The sequence below is a fragment of the Thunnus albacares genome, chromosome 4 (assembly GCF_914725855.1).
Source record: "Thunnus albacares chromosome 4, fThuAlb1.1, whole genome shotgun sequence".
NCBI lineage: Eukaryota > Metazoa > Chordata > Actinopteri > Scombriformes > Scombridae > Thunnus > Thunnus albacares.
The window spans coordinates 13751638-13779439 of record NC_058109.1 but is presented as its reverse complement, the minus strand read 5'-3'; the positions used below and the strand labels follow the sequence as shown (position 1 = coordinate 13779439).

The following is a 27802-nucleotide window of genomic DNA, read 5'->3' as shown; positions in this document are numbered from 1 at the left end:
TGTCAGGGCCAGTTAGCGCAGCCAGGCCTGCTTGTGTCCCCTCCAGGCCGCAGACAGCTGTTATTAGCCCCGTAATGGCATGCCACAGGGCCAGATTAGCCTGGCACACTGGAGAAATATCAAACATTCACTTACTGTGGCTCCTTCGCTGGCTAAAGCAGCTATTCTGCGAGGAATTCATTTAGCTGCGATGCTGGCAAGCTACCTAACAAGCCACAAAAGGAAAAGTCTCCAGTGAGAGATGGAGTTAGTGTACAGTAGCTCCTCTGCAAGGTGGAAGGAAAAAGAAATGTCTGTCTAGACGATGTGCAAGAGCAACTTACTGGGTCATGTTGCTGATTATGACCTATAATAACATGGTTTCACTTCCGATCAATGAATGCAGAAAGAACTACCACAAGACAACTCATCAAATTGTTTGAATCTGAGAAAACTTTAAATGCACATTTCATAAATATCTTGCAAAAATAGTTACACACTGGCTGCTCCTGTTTTTCAGGTTGCTGTTTGTCAGGACAGTACAGTCGCAGAGGAAAGTTGTAAATGAGAGTTCTCTTTAATAATGCTGCATCATCATTATGCGAACTATATCGACAAGATGGCCACTGCTGTCTACTCATCTGTTTTCACCTTTCATAATGAGCACAGGAAATCAAAACCTTACACAGCAAGTATTCTCAGTCTGCCTCAGGGGATTGCCTGTACTGTATACAGTCTATGATATAGGCCTACACCATTGGATCAGCATACTGTTAATACACACACTGCTCTGCATAGAAGGCTGCTTATAGGGTATAAATCATGCTCTTTGAGCTTGCTACTGTTTTTCTTGAATATGTTATGTACGCTTTTGCAGACATTGCTTGTGGGTTTCACTGCATGGTAATCACTACGCATTTAGGCACATAAACACAATCTGCAAAGGTGTGTTTATAGAAGTTCCACTTTAAAGGCAAGGGCTGCTATACTCGTGTGCATAGGATGCATGTTTGCCTGTACCATGTGACTGACAAGAAATGAAAGGCAGGGCCAGTTTTGGTTAGTTGAGAGATTTTTTTCTCACTCAGTTGTTAAATACTGCATGTCTCAATGCATAGCAATCTGAATCCCTGTCCTTGAACGCTTTTGTGTCTGTCTGATTGCATGTGTGTCTGGGTGTTTTTGTGTGCATACATTCTTGTGTGTGTGTGTGTGTGTGCGGTTGGTGAGGTGACAGAATGAATGTTAAAAAGAAGAAGCCGAAAGAGCAAAGAAAGTAAAAGAGTAAGTGTGAGTGAGAGAGATAATGTGATATCTGTGCTAGATTGTTGCAATGTGGGTTTTTTTTTTCCCTCAATAATCTACATCTTGTCCTCATTAGGACGCTGTGTGGATCAAGAGTGGAAAAGCCATTACGCACTAGACTTAGCGGGATGCATTCATAGTCATTTCCAAATATAAATTCATGTTTCATACTCTTATTCACAACAAACCAGTTTCCACATCAATGGTGGTAATTTTTGTTTTAACACAGCAGAGCACAGATGTAAAAATAATCTCTCAAACACCTGAGAGAAAAGGAACTCATTTTATCAATTAACACACACACACACACACACAGCAGGTTATCACTTTTGTACAAATCAGATGACCAGATGTAACTGAACAGAGATGTTAATGTGAGAATAACAGAATATCAAGGTGCAGTGAGATGTATATAGTTGAGATTGAAGTGAGGAGAGAGTTGAAGACAATGTGTGAGATACAGAGAGTGAGATTTGAAGTGAATCTTGGGATGTACCCCTGCTGTGGCTGTGTGTGTGCCACAGTGTGAACCCCACTGAGCTGTACTGTCTTTCCCTGGCAGGGACCACTTGTTGCAAATCATTAGCCTCCCAAGTACTGAGGGCTTTGCTACCATTCCTACAGGTTGAAACCCACACAGGGAAGTGAAGGGAGGAGACAGCAGGCTTAGGACCCTTTACACTGTAATTATCAGCTGTGTAATGTATAGAAAAATGGAGTCAGTAGAGTACAGTGGAGCGCAGGAACCCTGGCTATGATCACAACAGCTTAGTTCCATTAGTGCCGCTGCTGAACCTCCCTTATCCAGTTATTATGTGTGGTACATCACCATGAGGTGATGTGATTTAACATGGCAGCCAATGTGCAGGCTCTCTGACTTGGCGGAAATGTATGAAACTAACACAAAAATCACACAAAAACTCAAATGAGGACAGTGAACAGAACTACAGCATGCACAATGGCTGTACTGTATGATCCCTCATCTTTGGATCTTTGGAACTGATTCCAGTACTGGAGTTTAAAACTTTCAAACTAATGCACTTTGAAACAAATTTAACTAAAATCTGGATCTCTTTACTGTGATGTTATCAGTAGTCCTTCATCTGTGCTAAGTTTTAGAGTGCAAGCAAGAGAATATACTTAAAATGTCTCTGTGTCTCTCTCCCCTCTCAGAACAGATACGGTGCTGCCGATCGAGGTGTGAGACTCTACAGTTCCCTGCCCATGCGCCCGAACCCTGACGGCAAGAGACTGCCCTCTACTGGGGTAAGACTCATGTCTACTAGCCCCCCCCCCTCACCCTTTGCTTCCTCACCCCTTGGTCTCATCTATGCCTACATGTATCTACACGCCACATTTAACCTGTAAACCTGAGCAGCAACAATGCAAACTTGTACATTTGTAATATTTCATGGGTTAAAGTTTCTCTTCCCTGCCTTAGACATAGAATAACCGGGGGTTCTTGACCCATGATAGAAAGCTTCTACACTGGAACAACTGCTAAGGACAATCAACAATATCTAGACTTAAATCATGACCAGGAAACAATACAACCCAAAGTTAAACTTAGCGTCATCCTCAGCTGCCATGACCTCTTCCTCATCCTTTAACCGTGTCGTCTTCCCACGCTCACTCTGATAGATCTGCTCAGTCCCCCATCCCCAAACCATCATTGGCCACCACAAGGCTCCCAATAAAGCACCCGTCTGACTTGGTGGTTTGTGCGGTATTTGCCTGGTAGCTTCTCGCAAAAGCATGTTGCTGCAGCTGATAGGCCAACCGACTGCTTCCTACTGTATGTTTGTGCAGAACAAAGAAATGTGTGGCTTTCTGGATGCAGTGCCTCTACTTCAGACTTGTTTTAGGTTTAAAAAAAGAAAGGGCTAATGTTAATGTATCTATTAGTTATAAAAATTCTAATATTTTGGTGATTTTCCGTTTTTTCTACTTCTTTTGTTGTATAGCAGCTGTATTGGGACATCAAAGTCTCATTTTCCCATTATTTTATTATATAATTTTTCATTAGGATGCTTGGAGAAAGAAAGAAGTTTATTGAAGTTTAGTGATGCAGCACTTGCAGTACTTTGACTTTCACAAAGTGCTGGAACAGTTAGTCTACTGTTTGTAAAACCTTTCTTTCATTTTTTAATAAAATAAAAAAGAAATCTTTTAGTATTGTGTAAATCATAATTAGAATCTAGCTTGGCTTGCTTTTATGCATTTATGCATTTATGTAACAAAGGAGAGAAAATGAAAGAACAATAGACTGAAAAGAGAGAATTTAATTTCATATGTCTCCCTTTTTCATGTTTCACTCCATGCAAGTGCTTTTTGAATTATCTCTTCACTGCTCCAGGGCTCAGTGAGAGGAAGAGTGGGTGAGTGAGGAGGAGAGGGAGAGACAGAGAGAGAAAGAGAGAGAGAGACAGAGACAGACAAAGCAAAAGCTGTGTAATATTGTTGGTGCACACCTTTTTTAATTACAACAGAGATTGTATTGATGTCTCAGGCCACATGTCCTAAATCATTTATCAAGGGGGAGAGTGCTAACAAAGCATTTCTAAGAAACCCATCCTCTCTCAGGGCCTGGAATCATATGTTATCTAAAGTGAATATTGTTAATGCTGTTCGGTGGAGAGACGCACTTACAAATCATGGGAATGAGTTCCTTGTCAGGACATGCGTGAGGTAGTAAAGATATATATGCACTTTCATCTGATCCTCTGTTGTGCAAATTAAATTCTACATCTAAAGCTTTATGCAGGAGTTGTTTGTAAAATGAAGACCGACACGTTAAAAATGATGGATAAACAATGTGAGGGAAGGGAAATTTCTAAATTATCTAGTTGTTTTGGTTCAGCAACAATTTAAAGATTACATCTCTAGCACAGATTAGAATTTCCGAAAAAAAAAAAAAAATTCAGGGCAAAGCAGAAGAGGAGACAATATGTGCTATTTTTTTTTCATTCTTTGGTTTTCTGTCATTTCCTTTTGTCTGTTATTACCTGGGTGTAGCGTCAGTACAGTAGCAGACTGTAGCTACAGGCTGCATGGAGTGGAGGAGAACATAAACCACTTAACATGCAGGAGGAAACCAGACGTTTTTCCATTGCACTTATCAGGTGCTGCGGTGAGAGCAAGTGTCAAGGTGCAGTAGGTCCCCCCCACCCCCCCCACCCCCCATCCCTCTCCCCCTTCTCACCCCCCCAGCTCCTCTCACCCATCCTCTCTTTCCTCCCCTCTTCCTTCCCCTGCACACCCCTTTTATTTTCCCCTGATCTTTATCTCTGCCCCTCCTCCCTCCCTCACCCCACCGTCACTCACCCTTGGTTCAGTTAAAAGTGGGCTTGGCACTTCCGCAGCAGCACACTCCCCCCCCCCCAAACCCCCCCTGCCCACCCCCCTACCTCTTCCACCACCACTACCACCACCATTTCTTTTCTCTCTGTCAAACTAACCTCCAACTCCTGCTCCTCACCTCTATGTTTCCTGTCAAGGTGCACTGCCCACACCCCCCGCCCCCCTCCCCTTCCCCCTAACCACCAGCTCTGCCCCTGCAACCTTTTTCTTTTCTTTCTTTCAACATCTATTACGACTCTAAATGCCTACAGTTCATTTTTTAAAATGCTCCGTTCAGAGGGCTTGTCCCCCAGTGCTCCTCCGTGATCTTGCCATCCCTGCATGTACATGAATAAGGGGAACTTTTGTTTTATTAGTGGCTTTGAAAAGAATCTCTGCCCTGAAATAGAACATACACTTTATTGCAGTGCTCTTTGGCTCATATGAATCTGTCCCAAACTCACAAATGAACACTGTGTAATGTTCACAATGCATGAATGTGTGTGTAAACTAAGTGCATTGACTGTGAGCATATACCAAAGGACTGAACAATAAACCAAACTTACTGAATTACAGACATTACTGATCTCTTACTGACCTAAATACTTAAAGGGGACAGGGATTTGTGTGATTTTGTTATTTTTATACTGTTATGATGCCAGATGTCTATGTTAAAGATGGTCAAAAGTCCAAATCTTGAGTGAACCTATGTAAAATGCTCGCTGCAAGTCAAAAGCCCAGGCCTCAGCCTCCACTGAATGCTTCGTTTGCAAAGTTACCTCTACTTCCTTCTTGTGATGATCATTCTCGCATGCCCACAAACGGCCGTCCATTTCATAGTCTTTGTCGCTAAGGTTGTTCCATGGGTTGTTCACGTTTTCCACTCGCATTTTACAGATCAGATTCGGGCCTGAATATGTACGGATGTATTTGATAAGTTGACATTTCGAGTAAAGAACCAGAAAAAATAAGTGAAATCCACTACTTCTGTTCCTTAATGTAACCTTTTGAGTGGACAGAAGTCTGCCGAGATGCAGCTTCTGGAAGCTAACCAATTAGAACAGCGTGGGTTCACTGGGAGGGGGGCCTTAAAGAGACAGAAGCTAAAATGGCCTGTTTCAGACCGAGGCTGAACTGAAGGGCTGCATAAAGAGCCAGTATAAGATAAATAAGGATTTTTTTTAAACTGTAAAGCATGCAAAGATATTCCAGTAGAGCCCCAGAATATAAATATAGACTTGGAAATGTGCATAATATGTCCCATTTAAAGCAATAGTTGGGCATTTTGGTAAATATGCTTATTTACTCTCTTGCCAGGACTTAGATGAGAAAATTGATTCTAAACTAGTTGACAGTATCATATGTAGTCTGTCTTTCTTTTTACAATATTTCATTGAATCTATAAAATGTTTACACAGTGAAATTTTCAAACTCAATACTCCACGTTTTTATGACTGCACCATTTCATCAAACTGAAATATTCTGGAGGTCTTTTGCATTATTTAAAATCCATTTCCCCCAAATTCATCTTGACATATTTAGTATCCATGGAAAGTTTGGGATCTCCATTAGAATTCAAAATAAAGTTGAGAGTTAAAACACTGGTTGGATGCACAACATGTTTTTGTACTCAGTGATCTTCTGACACGTCAGTGAGGTTTAATGGGTTAACTCCTATCTGGTGCATGCATGCATGCATGGTTTCACATTTTCAAGTTCAAGTTTTATCGTAATCTGTATTAGAAATACAGGAATCTGTACAATAAAATACTGAAACACAATGATGTTAATGCACAACGAAACCCAAAGCTACTGTACTGGAAAGGAGGTTTGTTTTAGCTCAGGTTGGATAAGCAACAGCGTATTCTTTGCAGAGAGTCAAACTGTTTGAGCTACCGTTGTTATTGTTGTTGTTGTTTTAGCTCCACTGCCTTGACAGTGATATAAGGTGAAGGTTCAAAATCTACTATAGTGCAGAGATGACAGGATCGTCTAAGGATTCCTTCTCTTTTTCCTCTGTCTCTTTCCCTTAGTTTCTACATGTCCCTCTCTCTCTCTCTCTCTATCTCTCTCTCTCTCTCCATCCCTCTCTCCTGCTTTGTCTCTGTGTCTTTCTTTCTTTTTCCAAGCTGATTTGGAGCCTTGCATAGTCAATTATGTAGGGAGTGAGAGATAGAGTGGGGGCTCGGGCTTCCATATTTTGGTGTGATATTAATATTGCATGAGCGCTATTCTGTAGCGAATATCTAAGAGATTGCCTATTAAGGCAGCAGCAGAAGAAGAATGTGACAGACAGACACACACACACACGTACATGCACGCACGCACACACACACACACACACACACACATACACCTACACATACACATACACACACACATACACACACGCACACACTGTACATTCATACATACAGCCAGAGAGCAGGGTTGAATCAGTCAGGATCAGGCTCAGGTTGTTATAATTAGTGTTTTCCAGATTTATTTTGTTGAGATAATAAGTGAGTGACTCATTTTCCAGTTTAATATGTCATGTTTGTTTATCTTGACATGGCTCACATCACACCGTACAGTGAGCATGTTTGATGTTGGTGAGAGCTGAGTGATGTTCCACTGTAATTGTGCTAAGAATGGAATATTTTAACTAACCAACTGAATAAACAAAGGAAACAGAGACACAAAACAAACGCCTGCTGTAAAAAAAAACAACAACAAAACATTGCCAAGATAACTGTAATATTGCAAAGCAGGAAGGATCTGATGGCAGGCTATTTATTTTCTACTGCTGGGTGGGTATCAATGATGCATACTGTAAGTGTCAACAGTGACAGGCTGAGGAGGTCCCCAGCGATGACTGAGAGGCTCAGCTTGGACACTTGATGCTTTTTGGGTGCTAAGTGGCGGTGACACCGGATGGTCGGTGATAGACATCTCATTTCATGCCGACACAAATTGTCAAAAGAATCTAATTTGAAGGTGTCATGAACATAACCCATATAAATACAGAGTAAAAAATCATGAAACATCAGGTTTTCTTTTTGTAAAACCTCTAATAATCAGTGTAGTAGGTGACATGACTGAAATTAATATCACAGTATTAATGATCATACTCTCAGATATATTAAGATGTAGCAAATTTATTCAAAATTATATCTAAAATAATCAAGTTTACACTTAATACATCACACAATATTCACACAAAAACTTCAATAGGTAATTTAGGTTAATTTTAGATTACAGTTTCCTTGGAGTCATTCATTTGTAAAACAATGTGAAATAATAACATGATGTCTTCATATAAGAATATTATGTTTACACTTAAAGTTGATACACAATAATATTGAATTGGCAATTAACTGTACAATGCAGCTTTGGTTTAATATGTGTAATTACAGTCATAGTTGATATAATTTTCCACATGCAGAATATGTTTCAGCAACACCATGAAGATTTCTTTATTTTTGTGAGTCACAAATACTCAACATACACTAGACTTCAAGCTACTGACCTTACATGCTCTTTATTAGTATTATAATATATATACTCATCAATATTTAAACTATATACCCAGTAGCTTAGCTGCCAAATCAGGTAATAATAATCAGCAAACTGTATTTTTTTCTCACAAGGCCTTGGACATGCACAAATGCTGCAGAGGTATTCCTCTTTTCCCTCTTGCAGTAGCCAGACTCTGTCAAAAGCCCAGAAAGCCTGGCCTGAAGTCGACACAGCCAGTTAGTCCCGAGCCCAGAAGCATCACGCTGGGCCCGACGTTGAACAAGTGCTTGGTGACCTTACAGCAGCAGCTGGAGTTTAAAGAAGTCTTTAAAAGGCTGATTCTCCACAGTAATATCATCGCCCATGCCTCAAAGAGTCTGGATTAAGGCCCACTTTCCCTCGCTAAAATGTAACAAATGTGTAAAAAAAAAAAAACATCACAGCCAAAGCCAATGCGCAGAGAACGATGGTTGGAGGAAGAAGAGAGAGACAGAGAGCAAGGGAGAGAGAGAGAGAGAGGGGAGAGGCAAAAAAAGAAGGGAGAAAGAAAGTGAGGGGAACTCAACATCTTAACACCCGTCCAACCTCCCCTCCTCCCTGCCATATCAATGTAGTTGGCTTTCTCTGAAATTCAAATGGCAAGAAGGAAAAAAAGCAGATGAAAAAAAGAAACCTCTGGCTTTGGAAAGGGGGGGGGGGATGGAGGGTGGGGGTGGGGGGGTGGGGGGGGGGGGGTTGCTGAGAAAAAGACCTGCCATCTATGTATTAGTGCTCTGTAAATATTACATGAGCTCCACATTCGCTCAGTTGTTTGGCATTACTTCCACTGGATGGGTATATTATTTTAGAAACCATGCCTTGTTTATGGAGAGGCATGACCTACTTCCAGACACTCCTCTCTCCCTCCCTCTCTCTCTCTCTCCCTCTCTCTCTCTGTCCCTCTCCCTCTCTCTCTCTGTGGTATTTTTTCCTTCTCTTCTCCCTCTCTCTCTTTCTCTCTCTTTCCCTTTACCTCTCTTTCTCTCCCTCTCTTTCTCGCTGTCTCTCCCTCTTATTCACTCTCAATCTGTGAAATCTCAACTGGTTGTCCCTCCTGAACAATTACAAGGCAGAGAGACCCAAATGGAGATGTTTGTAGAAAACAACATGTGTATAATTAAGGTTTAATGAGCTCTTGTCAGGGTGGAATATGCAATTAGATTGGTAATAGAAAATTCTGCCTGAATGCTAGTGGCAGAGGCTGGATGTGGAGTCAGCATGGCAGTGAATGAAAGAACAGTGAATTATTTTGAGCCCTATCGACAGAACTAGATGGTGCTGGATGCTGCATTTAGATTTAAATACATGGTGAGGTCCCAAATACAAAAAGAAGGGTTTTTCCCCCTGGTGGTGCAATACTGTGTGTTTTCATGCATGTTTGAAAATTACTGTACTTGTGCACACCAGGTTGGTGCCTTGGGAAAGCAGATCTTACACAGCTGAAGTTATGCTTTACTGCATTGCAGGGTGAGGGAAGAGACAATAATTGTGATTTAAATAGAGTTGGCCATAAATGTCAGTGCACAAACATTAAAAGGTGAGCAGGTTTGAACAAAGTTTCCCTGAAGTTCATGTTAAACTAGAAAGCATTCAGTGTGCAAGGCTGCACAATCCTCTAAATGTGTTATTGTAACAGAAAATATTTTAAAATCTGCATCTGGAACTGCTTTAAAATACGCAGTGAAAAGAAATCTGATTGACAACTGGAAGCCATGATGTATGGAGAATACCAAAATCCTGTCTTGGCATATTAAAGCTTTGTACAAAAATGATTTGTACAAAATTTCAAGTGAGTTAGAGTCTGGACCACTGAGTTACATCAATCCAAATCATATCTGCCATATCAATTTATAATGTTTCTGTACCACCATCTACAGGTAAAATAGTTAAAGTCTTGCAGGATTGCTCTGGTATTTGTCATCTAGATTTTAGCAATGGTAAAATGTTTTACAAATGTCCACATGGTGGTGCTGTTTACGACAAAAACTGATCAGATTTTCTTTAGCCATTGGTAAGTACTTTTTTTTAGATATCCAGGAAACGTGATAGACAGATCAACCCTGTGTCCCTTGGAATTATGTCCATATTGGCTGATCTTCACCTCATAATTTATATCCAAAGCCAACATTTCGTGCCAATGTAGGAAGTTGTGTATTGAAGGATGCCGAAGTTGTGGACGTGGAGGGGCGTGTAGCGTGTCTGACATTTACGAAAGAGATTTCAATTCAAGTGCTGTCACAGACATGCAATTAACCTTTTTAGTAACTCTAACCACTACCTTTCCTAGCCTAAATGTTTTAGTTGCCTAACCCTAACTTTGCCTTAACCGTAATTTATTTTCCATAACCTTGATCTATCCTTAAACTTAACCAGAAAGTAGCATTTAAAAAATGTTGACACTGGACATGAAAAACCATTGTCACTGAATGTAATTCGGAGTTTTGCAAAATATCATCATTAAAGGCAGACAAGCAAAACTGAAAAAATAGTGATGCACATAAAAAAGCATATTTCTTGAATACAACCAGGCCTCATTTGTTCTCAAATCGCTGCTTGGTATCTCTTTCTAGGTCTGTGCTTTTTTTTTTGTCCTCACTATTTTAAGGAAGAATACTTCTCCACAAGGCCCTGTGTCTTTTAAATAAGGCACTTGCGAGAGAAAAAAGGCAGGTATCTTGCTGCTCTCTTTTTCCGCTCTCCTCCTCTTTTGTGACAGTCTCTTTCTTGACTTGGAGAAATTGCGCTAGTGGGTCTGCTGAAGAAGAAGATCCACACACACACACACACACACAAAATTGTGTTTGGCTCTTTCTGAATTACTTGACTAGTCCCTGAAAGAGAGGGCCCTTTGTTGGCTTCCTCTGGGACTGCCCTTGAAAGGCTCCTATTGTGTGGTAAGCACTATGATATAATGCAAGTGGATTTAATAGATTTAATGGAACACGCAGACATGGTTCTCAAGCCCTCATGTGATGAGAAGCAGCCTGTTTTAGGAGATCAGAGCCACATCTTAAAGAAATGAAATGATATGTCCATGTCACATTCACCAAGAAGCATTTCAAGCTTTGATTGTATGGTAAATATTCTTGGATGTTTGGTCCATGTAGAGACACATTGCGCAAATCGCATTTATTTTTACGTTACCAACAGCATGTTTTGGTGTCTTGTATTTGAGTTCTTGTTAGAGTTCTGTATCGCTTGATTATCCATTTCTGTGTTCCACCTGAGTTGTGTTGGAAGTCAAGGTTAGGCAGAGTGGGGGTAGTTGAATGTCAACGATGTGTTAGCTTTGTTTTCATTGTGTTAACAGGAGCACAATGGTACGATTGTGTGGCCATCTGAAACCCTACACCTACCCAGAGCTTTCGGAGGTCAGAGGTGGGGGAGATGTGTGTGCCTTTAGCCCGTTGAACCATGCATTTTGAAAGACCCAGAAACCGAAGAGTAATCCATCCAGCATACCATCAAAACCATTCTGCTCTGCCGGCGCACTCACATACCAGATCTGCTCATCCATACTTCTTGTAAAATTCGCTTATTTTCCAAATATAAATGATGCTTCTTTTTTTTTCTCTCTTCTCCTCATTGCTTTGTAATCTGTCTCATTATTTTAAGGTGCCATTTGAGGAGTGGCCTGCCTCTTGAAACCCCTCAGTGTGATGGACAAGACCATAAAGCCAAGCAATAAACCTGAGATGAATGTTATATCTTAACACTGATAGAGGCAATTAAGTCCATCATAAGCAAGAGAGGGAACACTCTCCTCTGGGGACTCATTCACTTGCATGGTTTAACATGATCCCCAGCTAAATGCCTTATTTTATTTCTCCTCTCAGCTCACAGCTTACAGTCTAGCACAAATTGAGCTGATGTGTTTTTTTTTTTCTTGTTTTTTTTTTTTTTTACACAATTTGGTCTTTCTGTCTGATCTGCCCTTTTCTGTCTGTCGTCATGTGTCTCCCTCCCTCTCTTTCTCTCTATCTCTCCCTTTCTCTCTCTCCTCCCCATCTCGCCGTATTTGTCATGGTAATGTAAAAAAATCTCAGCTGCTCCAATTCATTTCTTGCTCTTTCAGTCGAGAAAGAAGGGCAATTCTGTTTCTCCTCACTAGTTTCTGTGTGTTGAGGTTTAAAGGTAATGAAGACCATATTTTATCTGCATGGAGTTATATGACTGGGCGTGGCTGAGCAGGTCTGTTATGGGAAAATAAATATTATGGAAGGTCTAACTTTGTTATCTTTATCTCGCTGGGATCAATGTGTGTATTATTGGACAGGATACATTACACAAACACGAAGGCACGCATGCAATGTGCGCACATGTGAGCCAAGAACATAATGCATGCACGCTCAGATTGTTTATATGCAATTTGCAAACATGCATGTACATAAGGAACACATAAAGGTGAAATACACATGCAGCAGCAGCAGCAGTAGAGATATCCACATATACACACTCTCACACATACACAAAGGCAATCCATATCTGCTTTATAGCACACCATCCCCCATACTCTCTCTGCTTTGGTTATGCCTTTATGCATGTGTGTGTGCATTCACATGTGTATGTGTGTGTGTGTGTGTGTGTGTGTGTGTGCCTGCCAGCGAGTCATTGAATGCTCTAATGACCACAGTCCTGACACAGGTATTTTGACTGCTGCCTCTTTCCATCGGCACATTGACTGACACACGATTAGTTACGCTGGGGTGAAAAACTAGGGAGGCGCATGCTGTAACCATGGAAAGAGACTAGAAGGAGGGTTAAGTCCTCCTCCCTTCGTCTCTCCTGCCTCATCTTTCTTTAAATCTAAAACATACCTGGCTGCAGTTACCGGTTGTGAGATTTGGTATTCAGTGCGTACAGTAAAGCACAGCTGGGCTCACAGCGACCTTATGAGAAAAGCCTCTCGTGTAGATCAATGCAGGTTAGCAGCGCTGTAGCACAGAATGCAAAATAACCGCCATAGTAGGAATATGGAAGTGTAACAAATCTAATCTGAAACTAGAGACTTTTTAAGGTTTAGTGTTGGTTTGATTTTATTTTGTCATCAAACAGTACATCGTTACAGTATTATAGTAGTTTAATGACATTAATGTAGCAGCACAAAATAAACAATATTCTACTGTATATACACTCAGTTGCCAGTTTATAAGTATAGAAGCTAAAACTTAATTGTCATTTTGGAGGCTACAGTTTGTGGTGTTGTTGAACTGTATGGTGTTATACAGAGAGGTGTTTCTAATATTTTGGTATTTATATGTCCAGGTATATAAATGTGGCTAAAACTATGTAGAATTAGCTAACAACATGGTCCTGTTATGTTTCCAGGCAAATTAACTAAGATCTGCTTGTCTGTAAAAAGGTGAAAATAATGAATCAAGATGTTTAAATTTTAACAGATACCATGAGTTTGAGGACTTATTATTATGACTCCTTCATTCTGCATGTCAGTGCCGAGCACAGGCAATGCTCAGGTGACTTCATCTTCCAACATACATAATACACAAAGTAAAAAACACAGATAGTCAAAACATTGAACACATACTGTATTTAATGCAGTATGGTATATGAAAGATATGGAAGATATTAGCAGATAAGTAAATAAATAAACTTTTAATATAATAGATGGGTAAAAGCAAAAAAAAAAAAAAAAAGAGAGAGAGAATAGTGTCAACATTGACACATTTACAACCGACCCAATTACTTTCACTACCGGAAATCAATTTTTAAAAGTTATTTGACATAGTTTTATAGGAGAAGCTTATCTATTAATGGACGAATAAAATTTTTGGCAGTTTTGGATGTGAGTCCTTGTTTGAAGGTTTTGGGAAGCTGCATTTCTGATATGTTGTGTTCCAGTCAACAGTTGTTCTATAACCTCTATGACTGTGGTGCACTTCCTGCATCAAACTGACATTGGTTTGGCTTTACGCAAACACAAAGCTATTTATAGCATCTCTCCCACTTTATTTTCTCCCTCCCATTCTCTCTCTCTATCTCTCTCCCTCTCATGTATTTGCATTTCTGCTATGCAAACAAGAGTCTGGTGTCAAGTGCGTCAGTTGTACAAGCCTTACTTGTCCCTTTTCTTTCTCAAGCTTCAATCCATCTCAAAATTTCTCTCCTTCATTCCCTCGCTCAACATGACTCCCTTCTCCTCCATCTCACTGTAGCTTTCCACCTCTTTCTCACCTTCACCCTCTACCTCCCCCCTTCACCCTCTCTCTCTCTCTGTCTGTGTTTTCCTTTGCTCAATTGTTTTGCTGTAGATTTGACCGCTATGATTAATGACCTCAAAGCCGCAGGAAAGCAAACAGAGAGAGACACGACAAGCTCGCCCTTCCCTTACAAACCTCCCTTTTTCTCATGTGTCAACTGCTCGTATGTTCACACTGAGCACATTATGATTTCTGGAAAAAGATATACATAATATGAGTGAGACCAAGATTTTATATGCACAAAGCTTGTCTGATGTCTACAGGCAACAGTCACCTGGCAAACAGAGCAGCTTTCCCAAGCCTTTGCTGTAAAGCTGCATGCATTCTTCATTTATTCTGTGTGCATTTCTACTGTAGTTTATTTGGCTTGTTAGTATAAACTTCGTTATCACAAATCTCTATATGAGAGCACTGCATGTCCAATTTTTCACATTATTTCCCAACATTTCAGAGTCATCTTCCATGTATACAAAATGTTAAACAAACATCAGAGCAGGGAACCCAGATGAAATGAACTTCTTGCTCAGAGGTCAGAGGTCAGGTTCAGATGAATCACACGCTGAGGGAGGCATTTAGAGTCTTGGTCAAGGATACTTCAGTAAGGTGGATTCCCTTCACCCAACTTTTTCTGGCACTAATATCAAGTTAGTGATGTGGAACTTCTTATCCAGTTTACTATTTTAAAGTACAAGTAAAGTACAATATGCACTGACTCAATTTACCTGGTTCACTAACAGCTCCCAGTTACTTGTGATTGAATAAAATGTTTTGGTGCACAAGCTTTTTGTGCATGTTGAAGTCCACATTTGGGGACTTCAACAAGTCCACATTTGGGGAAATACCCCTATATGCTTTCTTGTCAAGAGTCATATGAGAAGATTGATACCACTCTCATGTCTGTACACTAAATATGAAACCAGAGCCAGCAGATGATAAGCTTTGCTTACTATAAAGATTAGAAGAAGGGCGAAAAAAGACAGGAAACCAGGAAGTCACTGCACCTAGCCACAAAATGATCTGTTAAATCATTTTTCGAACTATTGGGTTTTCGGACTAATCCCCTGCTTCCGGTATTGATATTCTAACTTCTTATATAATTAAAGATATATAATTAAAGAATAAGAAAGTGAACAAGTGTATTACCCAAAATGTTAAACTATGCCTTTAAACATACCTGGAGTCAGGCTATTAAACTCAAATTGGCACAGGGTAAGTGCAGACCAAAGGCTAGCAAGCTTGTGAGCTAGCTTGTAAGCCTTCATTCCTTAGGGCCATGTAGAGATTTGTTATTCAAGGTCTGCTCTTGTATCTGTACTGTAGCATGATTATAGTACACTTAGCTTAACTGGCTATTCTCTGACCACAAAGAAGCAGGAACTAATTATTTTTACCTTTCCCCTCGATTTAGATATTGTTTATTATTCTAACAACTCTGCCCTCAGTGACTCCTTCCCATTGTGCCGCAGAAGCACAGACTTCACTTTGCTCTTTGACATTCTGTATAATTGTTTTCTACTTATCCTGTTTTGCTCATCGAGATCTGATTCGCAGGTATGAAAATAACCTATTCCAAGACACCATCATATCCAGCACGATGTGATTAGGACAGCATGTAAAATCATTTTCCAAGAGCAATAAAGAAAGTGATTTCATTTTCATTGCAGAATACAATGATTGTTCCTCCAGCAAACTAATAGTTCTATCACACAGAAATCATTGTGCTAGAAGTAACAGTTCCATCAGAGGCTGAATGATAACTTGGAAATGGAATTGGGGCTTCAAATTGAATAATGTTGCAAGGGATTGCCTTTGTACTGTAGTTTGTTTGGTGCTCTGAGTGTGTCAAGACATAAACAAAAATACATGAGCAACTCTGTTGGAGTGGAATCTGACCATAATTTAAATGGAATATATTCAAATGTTCCAAAAAAACCCTAAAATGATTCATACTGAACAAATGAACAGCTACAATACAGTAAATTTAGTTCCTGGAACCTATGGCTCATTACACATGGTGAAACATCGCTATAAAAAAGACTGTGGCCCATTTTTGGTCCCTGCCCACAGCTTGAGAAACATTCTTAGTGAGTTACTGTAGGCACATATCCATCCCGTAGCTTGACCTTACAGTAGCAGCTGTAATTCATCTCAGCCACTACTAGCTGTCTTAAGGTGTGTTTTGTTTCCTCATAAATGGCTGGTGCCAAATAGTGTCAGACAGAGAGTCAGGGAAGGCCTCTGGGAGTGTGTGTGTATGTGTGTGTGCATGTTTATATGCCTGTGTGTTTCAAGCTGCGGCCTCTGGCTGTGACCCCAGTGTTAATCACACTACAGCCAGAACAACCGCAGGCTCTATTGCCACCACTGCTGCTACAACCCTCCTCTTCTGTCTGTATTTTGCTCATTCATACTCTGTCCTCACCCTCTCTTTTCATTCCCTTCTATCACTCCATACCTACAGTGTTTTTCCTATTCTGCCTCCCGCTTACACACGATCTTCACTCACTCCTTTTCCTTTAGCTCAGGGGTACACCCTCATCTTTCTCATCCTCTAACCTCAAACCATCACCTTTTCTCCTAAGCCTCCCCTTTTTAAACTCTGAATATCTGAGCTCTGAATTAGCAGGGTTGCCCTCTCATCATTTCTCTGGCAAAGTGTAAAAGCGCTAAAGGTTGTTCTCGCCTTTTGGCATCTGAATGGTCTCTTGATCACTAGCTGGGTGGCTAGTTGGCAGGGTTAGTAAAGGGGTAGATTGGTGATTCAGGGCCGCCGTGGAGGTAGGGCAGTTGTCCACTAATCGGAAAATCAGTGGTTTGATCCCTGGCTCCTCCATTCTACATGTTGAAGTGTCCTTGGACAAGATACTGAACCCCAAATTACTCCTGAAGGCTGTGCCATTGGTGTGTGAGTGTGTGAATGAGCATTAGAAATTCCTGATGAGCAGTGTGGAACCTTGCATGGCAGCCTCTGCCATCAGTGTATGAATGTGTGTTTAAATGAGTGAATGTTGGCATGTAGTGTAAACCACTTTGAGTGGTCGGAAAACTAGAAAGGCACTCTATAAATGCAATCCATTTACCATTTAATATTGGTTGACCATGTTAGTGATTGGTCAGGAGGACTGGCTTACTGGGAAACAGCCTCTGTGTCTGATTGGCCAGCTCTCTGGCTATTATTCTCATTTGGCAGATTAAGAGCAAATCTGCCCTGGTTAGTCCAGTTGAATCAGACTCTAGTTTGTATTCCCCCTTAGTGTGATTTGGTTGGGCAGATGTGGACACAGCAATCATACTCGAGTGTGGAACAAAACAACTGTACTAAGACCCTTTGAGGAAGTGGTCTCAGTACAGTCCAAAGCGAATTCTAGTTAGTTTGCAGTGAGAACATGATCCAACCTCAATCCAACTCAACTACAAGGCATCCTCTCTGAGGTTGAGCTAAACAGTTCCTGTAGTCAGGTGCACTTTGCATGCTGGGATGCAGATAAGTGAAATCAACATTTACTAGCAGCTAGCCGGAGAATGAATCAAGGCCCAACCTGGATTAGCGCAACAAAGTATGTCACATTTGGCCAGAGGACAGTCTTCTTGTGTTTATGTTTTTGCTCCCACCCCAGACACCACTAACCAATGAGTAGAGTGAATGTTCTCACATTGCATTTAGTAATGCATTTTGGTTTGTCAATGACTCAGACCAGGGCAAACAAACTATAGGCTTGAAAACACCCTAAGAGAGTTGGGAAACCCACACTATGGCAAGGAAGACATCAATCAGAGCAAGGAGCATGAGCCTTCAGCTTTCCAAAAACAATTTAACTGAAGTCATCTTGAACACAGAAATAGTCCCCTGGAAATTCCTGTTGCTGTTTAGTGAATGCCAAAGCAGATCAATTTGTGGGTCAACTTGTTGGCTGATGTACTTGTCCTATGTCATTTGATTAGCTATTATCTGAATAGTGTTGATTTGATTTAGCTTTTGTGCATGCTGGAGAAGTAGCAAATTGCAAAAATAGAATGAGAAAGCACACACCATAAAGTGTTCATCAAGCTAGAATGTGTGACTAGCCAACTTGCTCGCCGACTAACTAGATGGCCGTTGGTGTGGGTATTGTGGTCTCAGTGTTGTGATTATCACTCTGTTGTGCCTTTGTCGCCTTGTGACACCCATGGAATCACAGCAGTTAGGTGTGTGCACACTTACACACACAATCTCAGGCTGTAGGCAAGCTGAGACGAAGAGTGTGAGTTACACAAGCTTTGACAGGGCCTAATTATACGTGTCTCTAATGAACTGTAATTACTGACATCCACCAGAGCATCGAGGTCTATAAGCCGAGGACTCGCAGTCATTAGGGCTGCTGTGTTACACTGTTTCTGTATCTCCACTGACTGACTGAAAATCTCTGTTTTCAGTCCCCGTTGGGATTTGTCGGTCTCTGTCTAATTGTTTTCTCATTTCTCTCTTTTTCTCTCTTCTCTCTACTACAGTTTGATGGTGACAACATGTACATGAATGAAAACAACCATGAGTTTCTCCCACCAAACCAGGTGAGTTTAAATTACCCCTAATGGAATGCCTTGTCCTCTGTTTTCCTCTTGTTTCATATGGTCCCAGTGATTGCTGCCTGAATTGCTGCAGAGCCATTTTCCTTCCTCAATTGCTCATGCTTATAAGGATGGACAGTAAGTTGTTGCTACTGAAACAGCAGCAAAGTTATATAACATCAAAAACATCTGAAATCGTTCAAAAAATATTCATGTTTTGCGCTCACAGATATACATAGATATAGACATAGAACATTTGTCACTGCTTTCTTAACTGTTGATTTTTTGCAGATACAGTACTATATCCTTGCAGATCTTGTTAGTGGTCACAGCATGGAATAAACAGAAATGTACGTCTATTAATCATAAAGCTGCCTGTTCAAAATAATATTTACATGTGTGTTTTTTATCTGATGAATTCGAAGTAGACAGTCATGATTACATTTCTGCCATGGATGAGGAAAGCAGAGCACCCAAACTACACAATATCCAAATTCAACACAGAAAGGGCTGGTACTTTCTCTCTGTGAGGCGAGGGTGTCAACCATTAAGCTAACTCTGCCATTATAAAATTCATATTCACTGTATTCCAATTATGCAATCATCCTCTGTGCACATATTTTCACTTTGGTAAAAGTCAAGCAGAAAACACTGCTTCACTCTGAGTGAGTTTTGGCCTCATTGCAGAGGATTTATTAAGTTACAATGGAGGGGAAGTCAGTGCTCTTCTACAGAACATGGCAACCATGCCAGATACACTGTAGCACAGCTGGTCGCGAACAACTGGGAGACCATATGGTTGTGTTTGGACAGGGGGATTTGTGGAGTTTGGGAATAAGCCCATCTGACATACACAGGGGAGCAGGGAATTTGTCCCTGTCAATTGCAATTATTAGAACCAACCCGTAGGCTACAGTAGTTCTGTGTTTCTGTTGCATTTTGCTTTTTTGCTTAATTTCTTAATGCTCTGGTGTGTTAAAATATGGCTGAGGGCCCAGAACGAGACACAACGCTGCTCATGTTGCTTCTTGTACATGATTTGTAAAGTTGATTTAGATAACTCTGACAACAAATATGTCTGTTGCAAATTTCCCATGCAGATACTTGGCTGTCTAAGAAATCTTAAGAACCACCGATTTTACGGTCCATTTGGATTCAGCACGTGTTAGTTTACTGTAGTGCTGATTGACTGATTACAAGTCATGCTGATGTGCACAATGTTTTTTGCTGAATTACTGAGGGGCAGATAAAACATTGCAAATGTGGCATAGAAGACAGACAGAAAGGGAGGGGGACAGAGAGAGGTGGGGATCAAGGAAGCAAGAGAGAAAGAGACAGAGAGGGAAATAGTGTGAAAGACGGTGATGGGATGAGAGACGATTTTGCTTTGCTCTGTGTTATACTTTGTTTACTCAAGATCCCCTCATATTTGACATGTGCCTTGCTCTATTCTCCGCTTCACCAAGTTTAGCCTCTCCTTCCCTCTGACAGCTAGAGTCAGGGAGGGCCTTAGGGGTGGACACACACTCCTGCAACAAAACATAGAAATGGAAGAAAAAAAAAGGAAAATCACTGATCTGCACCTCCTTAGGTGTACCCCACTTCAATATTACATACTCTACAACTCTAAACAAATTTTGAATATGTAATGTGTTCACACTGAAGGAGTGACAAAGTATACTAAAAAAGAAACCTGCTTGATTTATGAGTGTGGTGTTGATTCACTACAATCCCAAAATCTTCAAAGGAGTGGAGACATGAAAGCAGAAAACATGAAAACACATATTTAGACATTTTAGGAAATATGCCTATTCATTTTCTTGTTAGATGAAAAGATTAAAACCACTCTCATGTCTGCACAGTAAATATTCGTAACTCTAAACCACGAGTTTTCATTTTTATATTTCTGTTTATGTATGAATGAAACAAACAAGATATAATATTTTAATTTGGGATCTTAAGAGGAGCTGGTAGCCTTTTATTTGAGGTTTGGAGAGAGCCAGGCTAGCTGTTTACCCCTGATTTCAGTCTTTATGCTAAGCTAAGCTAACTGGATGTTAGCTCTAGCTCCATACCTACAGCACAGACATGATAATGGTATCAATTTTCTCATTTAATTCTCAGCAAGAGAGTGAAAAAGTACATTACCCAGAATGTTGAACTATCATATTTCTATTAAATCTCTGGAAAAAACATTTGAATTGTGAATTTCAATTGACATTTTGATTGGTGTCTATTGGTGCACATGTTGCATCATATGTTTTTAGTACTAAAGCTGCAACAATTAGTCCATTAGTCAATTAGTTGCCAACTATTACAATTAATTGCCAACCATTTTGATAATCAATGAATCATTTAGAGCCATTTTTTTAATAAAAAAAGTCCAAATTCTCTGATTCCAGCTTCTCAAATGTGAATTCTTTCTGGTTGCTTTATTCTTCTATGACAGTAATCTGAATATCAGTTTGGGTTGTGGACTGATGGACTGTACAAAACAATTCAGGATATTTTAAGATGCATCTTGGTTTTAGGGAAACTATCATCAACATTTTTCACCATTTTCGGACATTTTATAGACCAAACAACTAATCGATTAATCAAGAAAATAATCCACAGATTAATCAATAATTGAAATAATCTTTAGTTGCATCCCTAGTTGGTACAAATCAATAAAGTAGTGGGATTTCTACTACAGTTAGTATGTAGCAGCAGTCATGATGCCAAATTCCGTCATTGGTGGTATAAGTGTGTTTCACGTGTATTAGGTTTATGACTGATTAGTTACAGTGTAAAACACATTAAAAACTGTAAATGTGTTTATGTTTGTGTTATTTGCAAAATGGACTTGTGGTGAAAGTTACAGAGGGATGAGATAGCTGGGGGGATAATTTTTTTATGAACTAGTTTCATTCTTCAAGAAACGTGGTGTACAGTACATACAGTAGCTGTATTATTCTCAATATATTCCAGCTTCAACAAAAACAAATCACACTGCCTAAAGCTCACTTTTCTCTGCTTTCTGCTTTATTATCTTCTTTTACTTCTCTATTCTCTCTGACTCCCCCTCTTTTTCTCTTTTTCTCACTCTGTTTCTCTTTTTCTCTTACCCCCCGTTGCATTTAAATGCATTTGGGTCAGCGGCTCCGCCTACAAACTGTGTGAAAGTGTGTATTTCAGTACTCTTCTCTCTCTCACTTCGGTTTTTCCATGTAATCACTCTATTTAATCTGGTTCACCTATATAAATACATTTTCCCTACATAAGGTACATGCATATAGTACCTAGCGCTGTTGAGAAAATCTGGCCAAGTAACCGTAGCAAATAGTGAGATGCTTAGATCAGTATGTTCTCGTGATGAGTCACAAGGAAACGGGGTCAGTGCTATTGTCATATCGATGTTCCCATGAGCATCGCAGTCTGACCCTGCTTAGTTCTCTGTAGTGTTCCTTCCAGTCTCTCTCACCCCCACAGCAGAGTGGCAAAGTGTTAGTGATTCAATGACAAGGTCACAGACCCCGGTCTTGGCACCAACAAGCTCTTTGTCTGCCCCTGTGGCCACTGACCATTGTAGTGGCAGCAGTGCAGAAAAGAGTAAGCAACAAGAAGCTCTGGCTTGTTCTGTTGTCTTCACAGAGGTTTGAGCTGACACTCGAGCAGACAGAAAAGAGATGCACTAACATGAAATCTCCACAGTGGACAGTGGAATAACATCTGCAATGTAGAGAGCCTTTTATTTAATTATAAAGGTCTTGGTAGACCTTCACCTGAAGTGGGAACTCTCTTGCTAATACTTAACAGAAGAGTACAGAGTGATGTGATCAAAGATAATGCACTGTGGAGATGCCTTCTCATAGCTTTGCAGCAAAGTGAAAGAAACAGTATACTTCATCAGCACTTTACCTTGACAATGCTTTGCTTTGATGTCTTTCTCCCTGACTTATGAATTCATTTAGCAGAACTGCTGTTTGAGAGAAATATGTCACAGAAAAAAAAAAGAACACGAGGAGCAAATGGAGGGGAGGAGGAGGGGAGAAGAGAGATGGAGAAACTGCACAGGGGAATAATTCGGCTAATGGAGTGACTGTTTGGATATTCAGCAGAAGTAGGAACAGAGATTATGATCTTGCAATTAGCGTAACAAGGTTTTATTGATTGGCTGCCGCTGTAGCGTCTTTGCTGCCAAAACGCTGCATGTGGTTTTAACATGCACAGTGTGTGTGTGTAGCCCATCCAGTCACACTAGTCCTACTACCACTAGAGCAGAATCCAGCTCTGTGTTCCCATCAAGCTGTGGCCATTCCCTGAGCATCAAAGCTGAAATATTATGGATTGCCGAGTTGAAAGGGTCTGTTTGAATGCCTGATGATAAAGTGGACTGCATTTGCATTTTCCGCTCACTTTTAAGTTAATGCATCGCCCTCCTTCCCCTTTGAGTAAAATGCAGGTATGAAAAGGCAGCTTCTGGTAACGAGTGATTTGAAAGTTTTACATGTTGCGAGTTCAAATTATGTTTTAACGGTTTGATGCTCAGTTATTATGTTGGAAGTCACTGCTGGCAAGGATTATGCCAGCCCCTTGGGTTTTGTAATTCTAATTAGGGAGGTGTTTGAGTGCCAACAACAGATCTGTGAGACACACGGAGAAGCAGAGACAGATCATTGATCGATAGGAAGTTTTTTTTATATGGCATCAAACAGATGTGATTAGGATAAAACTTATAAAACACATTGACAGACTGAACTCATAATGAGGCCTTGATGTTGTTTTATTTTTCTTAATAGCTAGATTTAGTGGTGTAAAAGCTCATGTTAACAGATTTGAACAGATATGATGTCCATCACACAGTTTTAGTGCCTAAACTTGTAGAAACTCTGCTCTGATAATAATGATTAAGTCCTCCTCTACAGTTCCCCTGTGTCTCTCATCTTTCCCTCATATGTTTCTGATAAACCATTGTAGAACATGATCCCATAGTCTTTTATGTCCAACCTTTGACAAATCTATCACGTCGTCCCTCTATGCTCTGAATTAAAGGCCCATTCCACCTTTCCAGTTTAGATGAGTAATTCTCTTGTTTGGCAGCAGCCCAGAGCCCAGCCGGCCCATCTGGAACCTCGGCGCAGCCTGATTGGTCAGATTCAGTCGTGTGTGACTGACAGGAAGCCTGCTGATTGGGGGAGACGGTATCTTTGGATCGTTGCACTGATTAAAGCCTCACGGCGGCGTTTTGTAAACTCCCGCCGTTCGGGGTCCCCGCACCAGCGCCCTGGCCCTGCTGGTCTGAATTACAGCTCGGCCGCATTAGTCTGATTTACAGCTTCCTCCCGCTGTTTAGATTGGAGCTGGGGACCAGAGTGGCAGGCTCCTCCTCCCCTACACTGCCACCTGCCCCCTCCCTCCCCCACCTCTTCTCATTGATTCTCCCATTTTCTGCCTCACCTTCTACTCATCACCCCAATCCTCCCAATTCCTTGTTCGTCCCCCTTTTTTTGCCACCTCACCTGATTTACCTCATTTACACATCCCCCCTGCTTTGTACTTGGCACCAGTTCTACTGCTCCTCTTCTCTCTTACCTCATTCCTCTCTCTCCTGCACTCACCCCTTTTCTCTCCCCCCATGTGCTTTTTTTTCCCTTTTCCGCCTCCTCTACAACCCATCTCCCCTCCACTCTTCTCAATATCCCCCTTTTCTCAAATGTCCCCATGACCTCTGACAACATCCCTTTACCTTTCCCATCTAGCACTTCTCTCACCTGCCCCCACCCCACCCCACCCCCCCCTTTCTCTCTCTCTCTCTCTCTCTCCCCCTCTACATCTTTTGTGAAAATGAAAACAAAGAGCAGCCTGCCAAAATATTTCTATAGCCGTTCGCTGACGAAGCAGGGAGCGGAGACAAAGCAAAAAGATGTGCAGGCATATTTGTTGCAGCAGCAGAGAGATGGAAAGCTCTCTCCCCATGGCCTTTTTACAGTCATTTGGAAACCCCCCACCTCAGTCTCTCGTGCTCCATTTAAAAGCTCTGTGTTTGAAATACTGCATGGCACCACATATAAATGCACAGCTGTATATTTGTGTAAGGCCCTCACTTTGCCAAGCTGTCCATCCCCCTGTTGCCCCAGGTGATCAGATGAAACTAATGGCAACCTTAATGTGTTTGTGTAGGCCTTTCACCCCATTGGATAAAATGATGAGAGACCAAACACTCACTCTTGTGCTAGATCACATGCCAGAGTATTATAAAAGACATGAAATGGCCTGTGTCTGTTTAGCTTTTTTCATAACCACAGAGATATTTTATATCTTTTAAAAATAAAACTTACAAAGTTTGCCTTGAACTGATTTCCCCTCATGGCTGAGAAGACAAATTATGGGTTATTAGAGAGGAAAATCTTCCATCGAACCAAGATTCATTAGTAAATATAAGTGTTTAATTATTGATGAAGTGTCTTTAAGGTATAAAAAAAAAAACCCTGAGCTGAGATCGATCCATGTTGACTTCTTCCCTCTGCACATAGTTGAAATAAGGTATAATTTTTTCGTATTAAACAGGTTAAGTGGCACACAGAAAAGGAAGCCTGGGGCAAACAACTTTTATATTAAATTTATATGTTTATGTTTTGGTTTTAACCTGCAAGGAGTAAAATAAGGGTGGAGTTAATTTTACATCTAAGACAATACTGTGAGAAACAGAAAATGTAGACAATCACAGGAAATTGCTTGAAAATTAATTCATTGAACCTCTCTGTACGTGGATTATCCAAATTCAGTAAACCTCACTAAGCTGCTATTTGTCGCTGAATTAACAAGAGTAATACTTGAATAGCCAAGCTAGCAGCTCTGTGAGGCTTCTAACCTCAGCATGCTAACACGCTCACAAACACAGTGCTAACATGTCGATGTCTGGCAGGTATAACGTTTCTTTCACCAGAATGCTAGACATTTTTAGCCCTAAAAAAAGTATAGCTGAAGCTGATGAAAATATCATTAGCTGCCCAGATATTTGGTCATAAAATAACAAAATTCTTCTTCTTACTATTATTATTATTTGGTCATAAACTGAAGTATTGGACAATTTTAAATGATAATGGGATGATGGCGCTAGGTGAAAATTAAGGGATACTTAAGTTATGCATGTCATAAGGGGAACCATGAAGGTCTGTACCATATTTCATGGAAATCCATCAAAAAGTTGTCTAGACATTTCGCTGACAAAGTGTCAACCTCATGGTGGCGCTAGAGGAAAAATCGGCAGATCACCAAAGACTTTAGGATTCATTGTCAGGGAACCATAAATGTCTGTACAAATGGTCATGGGAATATATCCGTTAGTGGTTGTATTTCAGTCTTGACCAAAGTGGTGGACCGACAGACAGACCAACATTTAAATCCCGAGAGGCATGTTGCTAGTGTGGCTAAAAACAACAAAAATCAGGCCTATTAAGCTATACCTGTATGGATTTAATTCTGACATCTCAGTTGTGTTAGCTGCGATGATGAAGGCCTGGTTGTGATTCATCAAGTATGAGTTTCAGTGTGGAGCTCTAGTGAGAGACAGGGAGGTTCATTGACACTGGAGAGCTGTCTCCTCCACTCCCCTCCACTCCCCACCAGCCTCTTATTAACAATGGCACCAGGAGTACGAGGGTCCAGATGTTAGTCTCCTGCTCCCACCAGCTGTGCCAGCCTCTGATACACAGCCTCATTGACTGTAAACCAGGGAGGGGAGACACTTAAGAACACACTGACACCACATGCACACACAGAGACGGCAGTCCTTGACAGTAGATTTTTGTTAAGAAATAAAAATGAATCAGGGATACTGACAAAATGTTAGAGCTATTACACTCTTTGCAGGCAGAAATGCACGTAGACACACATTTGTCACACCGATTAAATGACACACTCACGGGAACACAAACACACACTCACCAAGCCACATGCACTTTACACCCCCCTTCTCCTCGTGTAAAGCAGTTATTTGTGGGTGACAGGATCCTAACAATTCTCAGAATAATGCACGTTTGTTTGGATGACTGCGCCATCAGCGCTCCCTTTGTTATTTTCAACATTGTTAGAGTCAGTCAGTACAGATCCACCAACCCTTTATTGTGCTGTTTTTTTGTCCATTTACTTGTTCTTATAACAATAATTAGTTTTGTCATTCAGACACAGTAGTGCCATTGTTCACATGCTAATAATGATTTTGACAGTGAGCGCAGAAAAGTAGATAACTGAAGAGTCATTAAAAATGTAAAAACAGTTGACTTGCTGCTGCTTTTCTGGCCTTGTCTGCTCTCTGGGCAGTCTCTGTGTGGTCATAACTCAGCAATAGCAGTGGCGGTTGTTAAGCCGTGCAGAACAGACAGTTGTGTGCCAATGAGCAAAGTTAAAAAGGCTTCCCAGGAGACATGGCTACTCCGAACATGATGAGACAGAGGGGACTCTGGAAATAATATTGTATGTCTGCCAGTGTAACATTGTAATCCTAAATTCACCCTGTCAGGCAATAAGTTTGATTATGGTCCTCATTTGAAATGTTGGATTCACCCCTTTCCCCTCCCCCCTCTCTTTTCTGCTCCCCTTGACTCTCCTCTCCGTTTTCTCCTCCATCCACCTCCCCCAACCCCTCCACCTCTCTCCACTCTCCCCCCTCTTCCGCCATCACCCACAGTAGTATCAACATTGGCATCACAATCACTCTAGATGACTATTGGGAAACCTGAGCTATCTTGTGCACCCATGGTTTGTTTTCCGACCGCATTAGTGGAGATCACAGTTGAGTTTTCACTGACACTTGGCGGCATCTGCATATCATTACTAGCGCCGGGGTCCTGAACTCTTTCTATGCGCACAATGCACCAGCAGAAGACTGAAATATA

At 40.9% G+C, this 27802-nt stretch overlaps 1 protein-coding gene across 3 annotated transcripts in view; it reads left to right on the top strand.

Moving 5' to 3' along the window:
- The window catches only part of tox2 (TOX high mobility group box family member 2), a 95650-nt gene that overhangs the window by 33496 nt on the left and 34352 nt on the right, over positions 1 to 27802 (top strand). For all 3 annotated transcript variants that reach the window (XM_044350123.1, XM_044350122.1, XM_044350124.1), the window contains exons 2-3: positions 2458 to 2550; positions 18867 to 18926. In XM_044350123.1, the coding sequence (XP_044206058.1) occupies positions 2458 to 2550; positions 18867 to 18926 (153 nt within the window). The remainder of the gene's footprint in view (positions 1 to 2457; positions 2551 to 18866; positions 18927 to 27802) is intronic.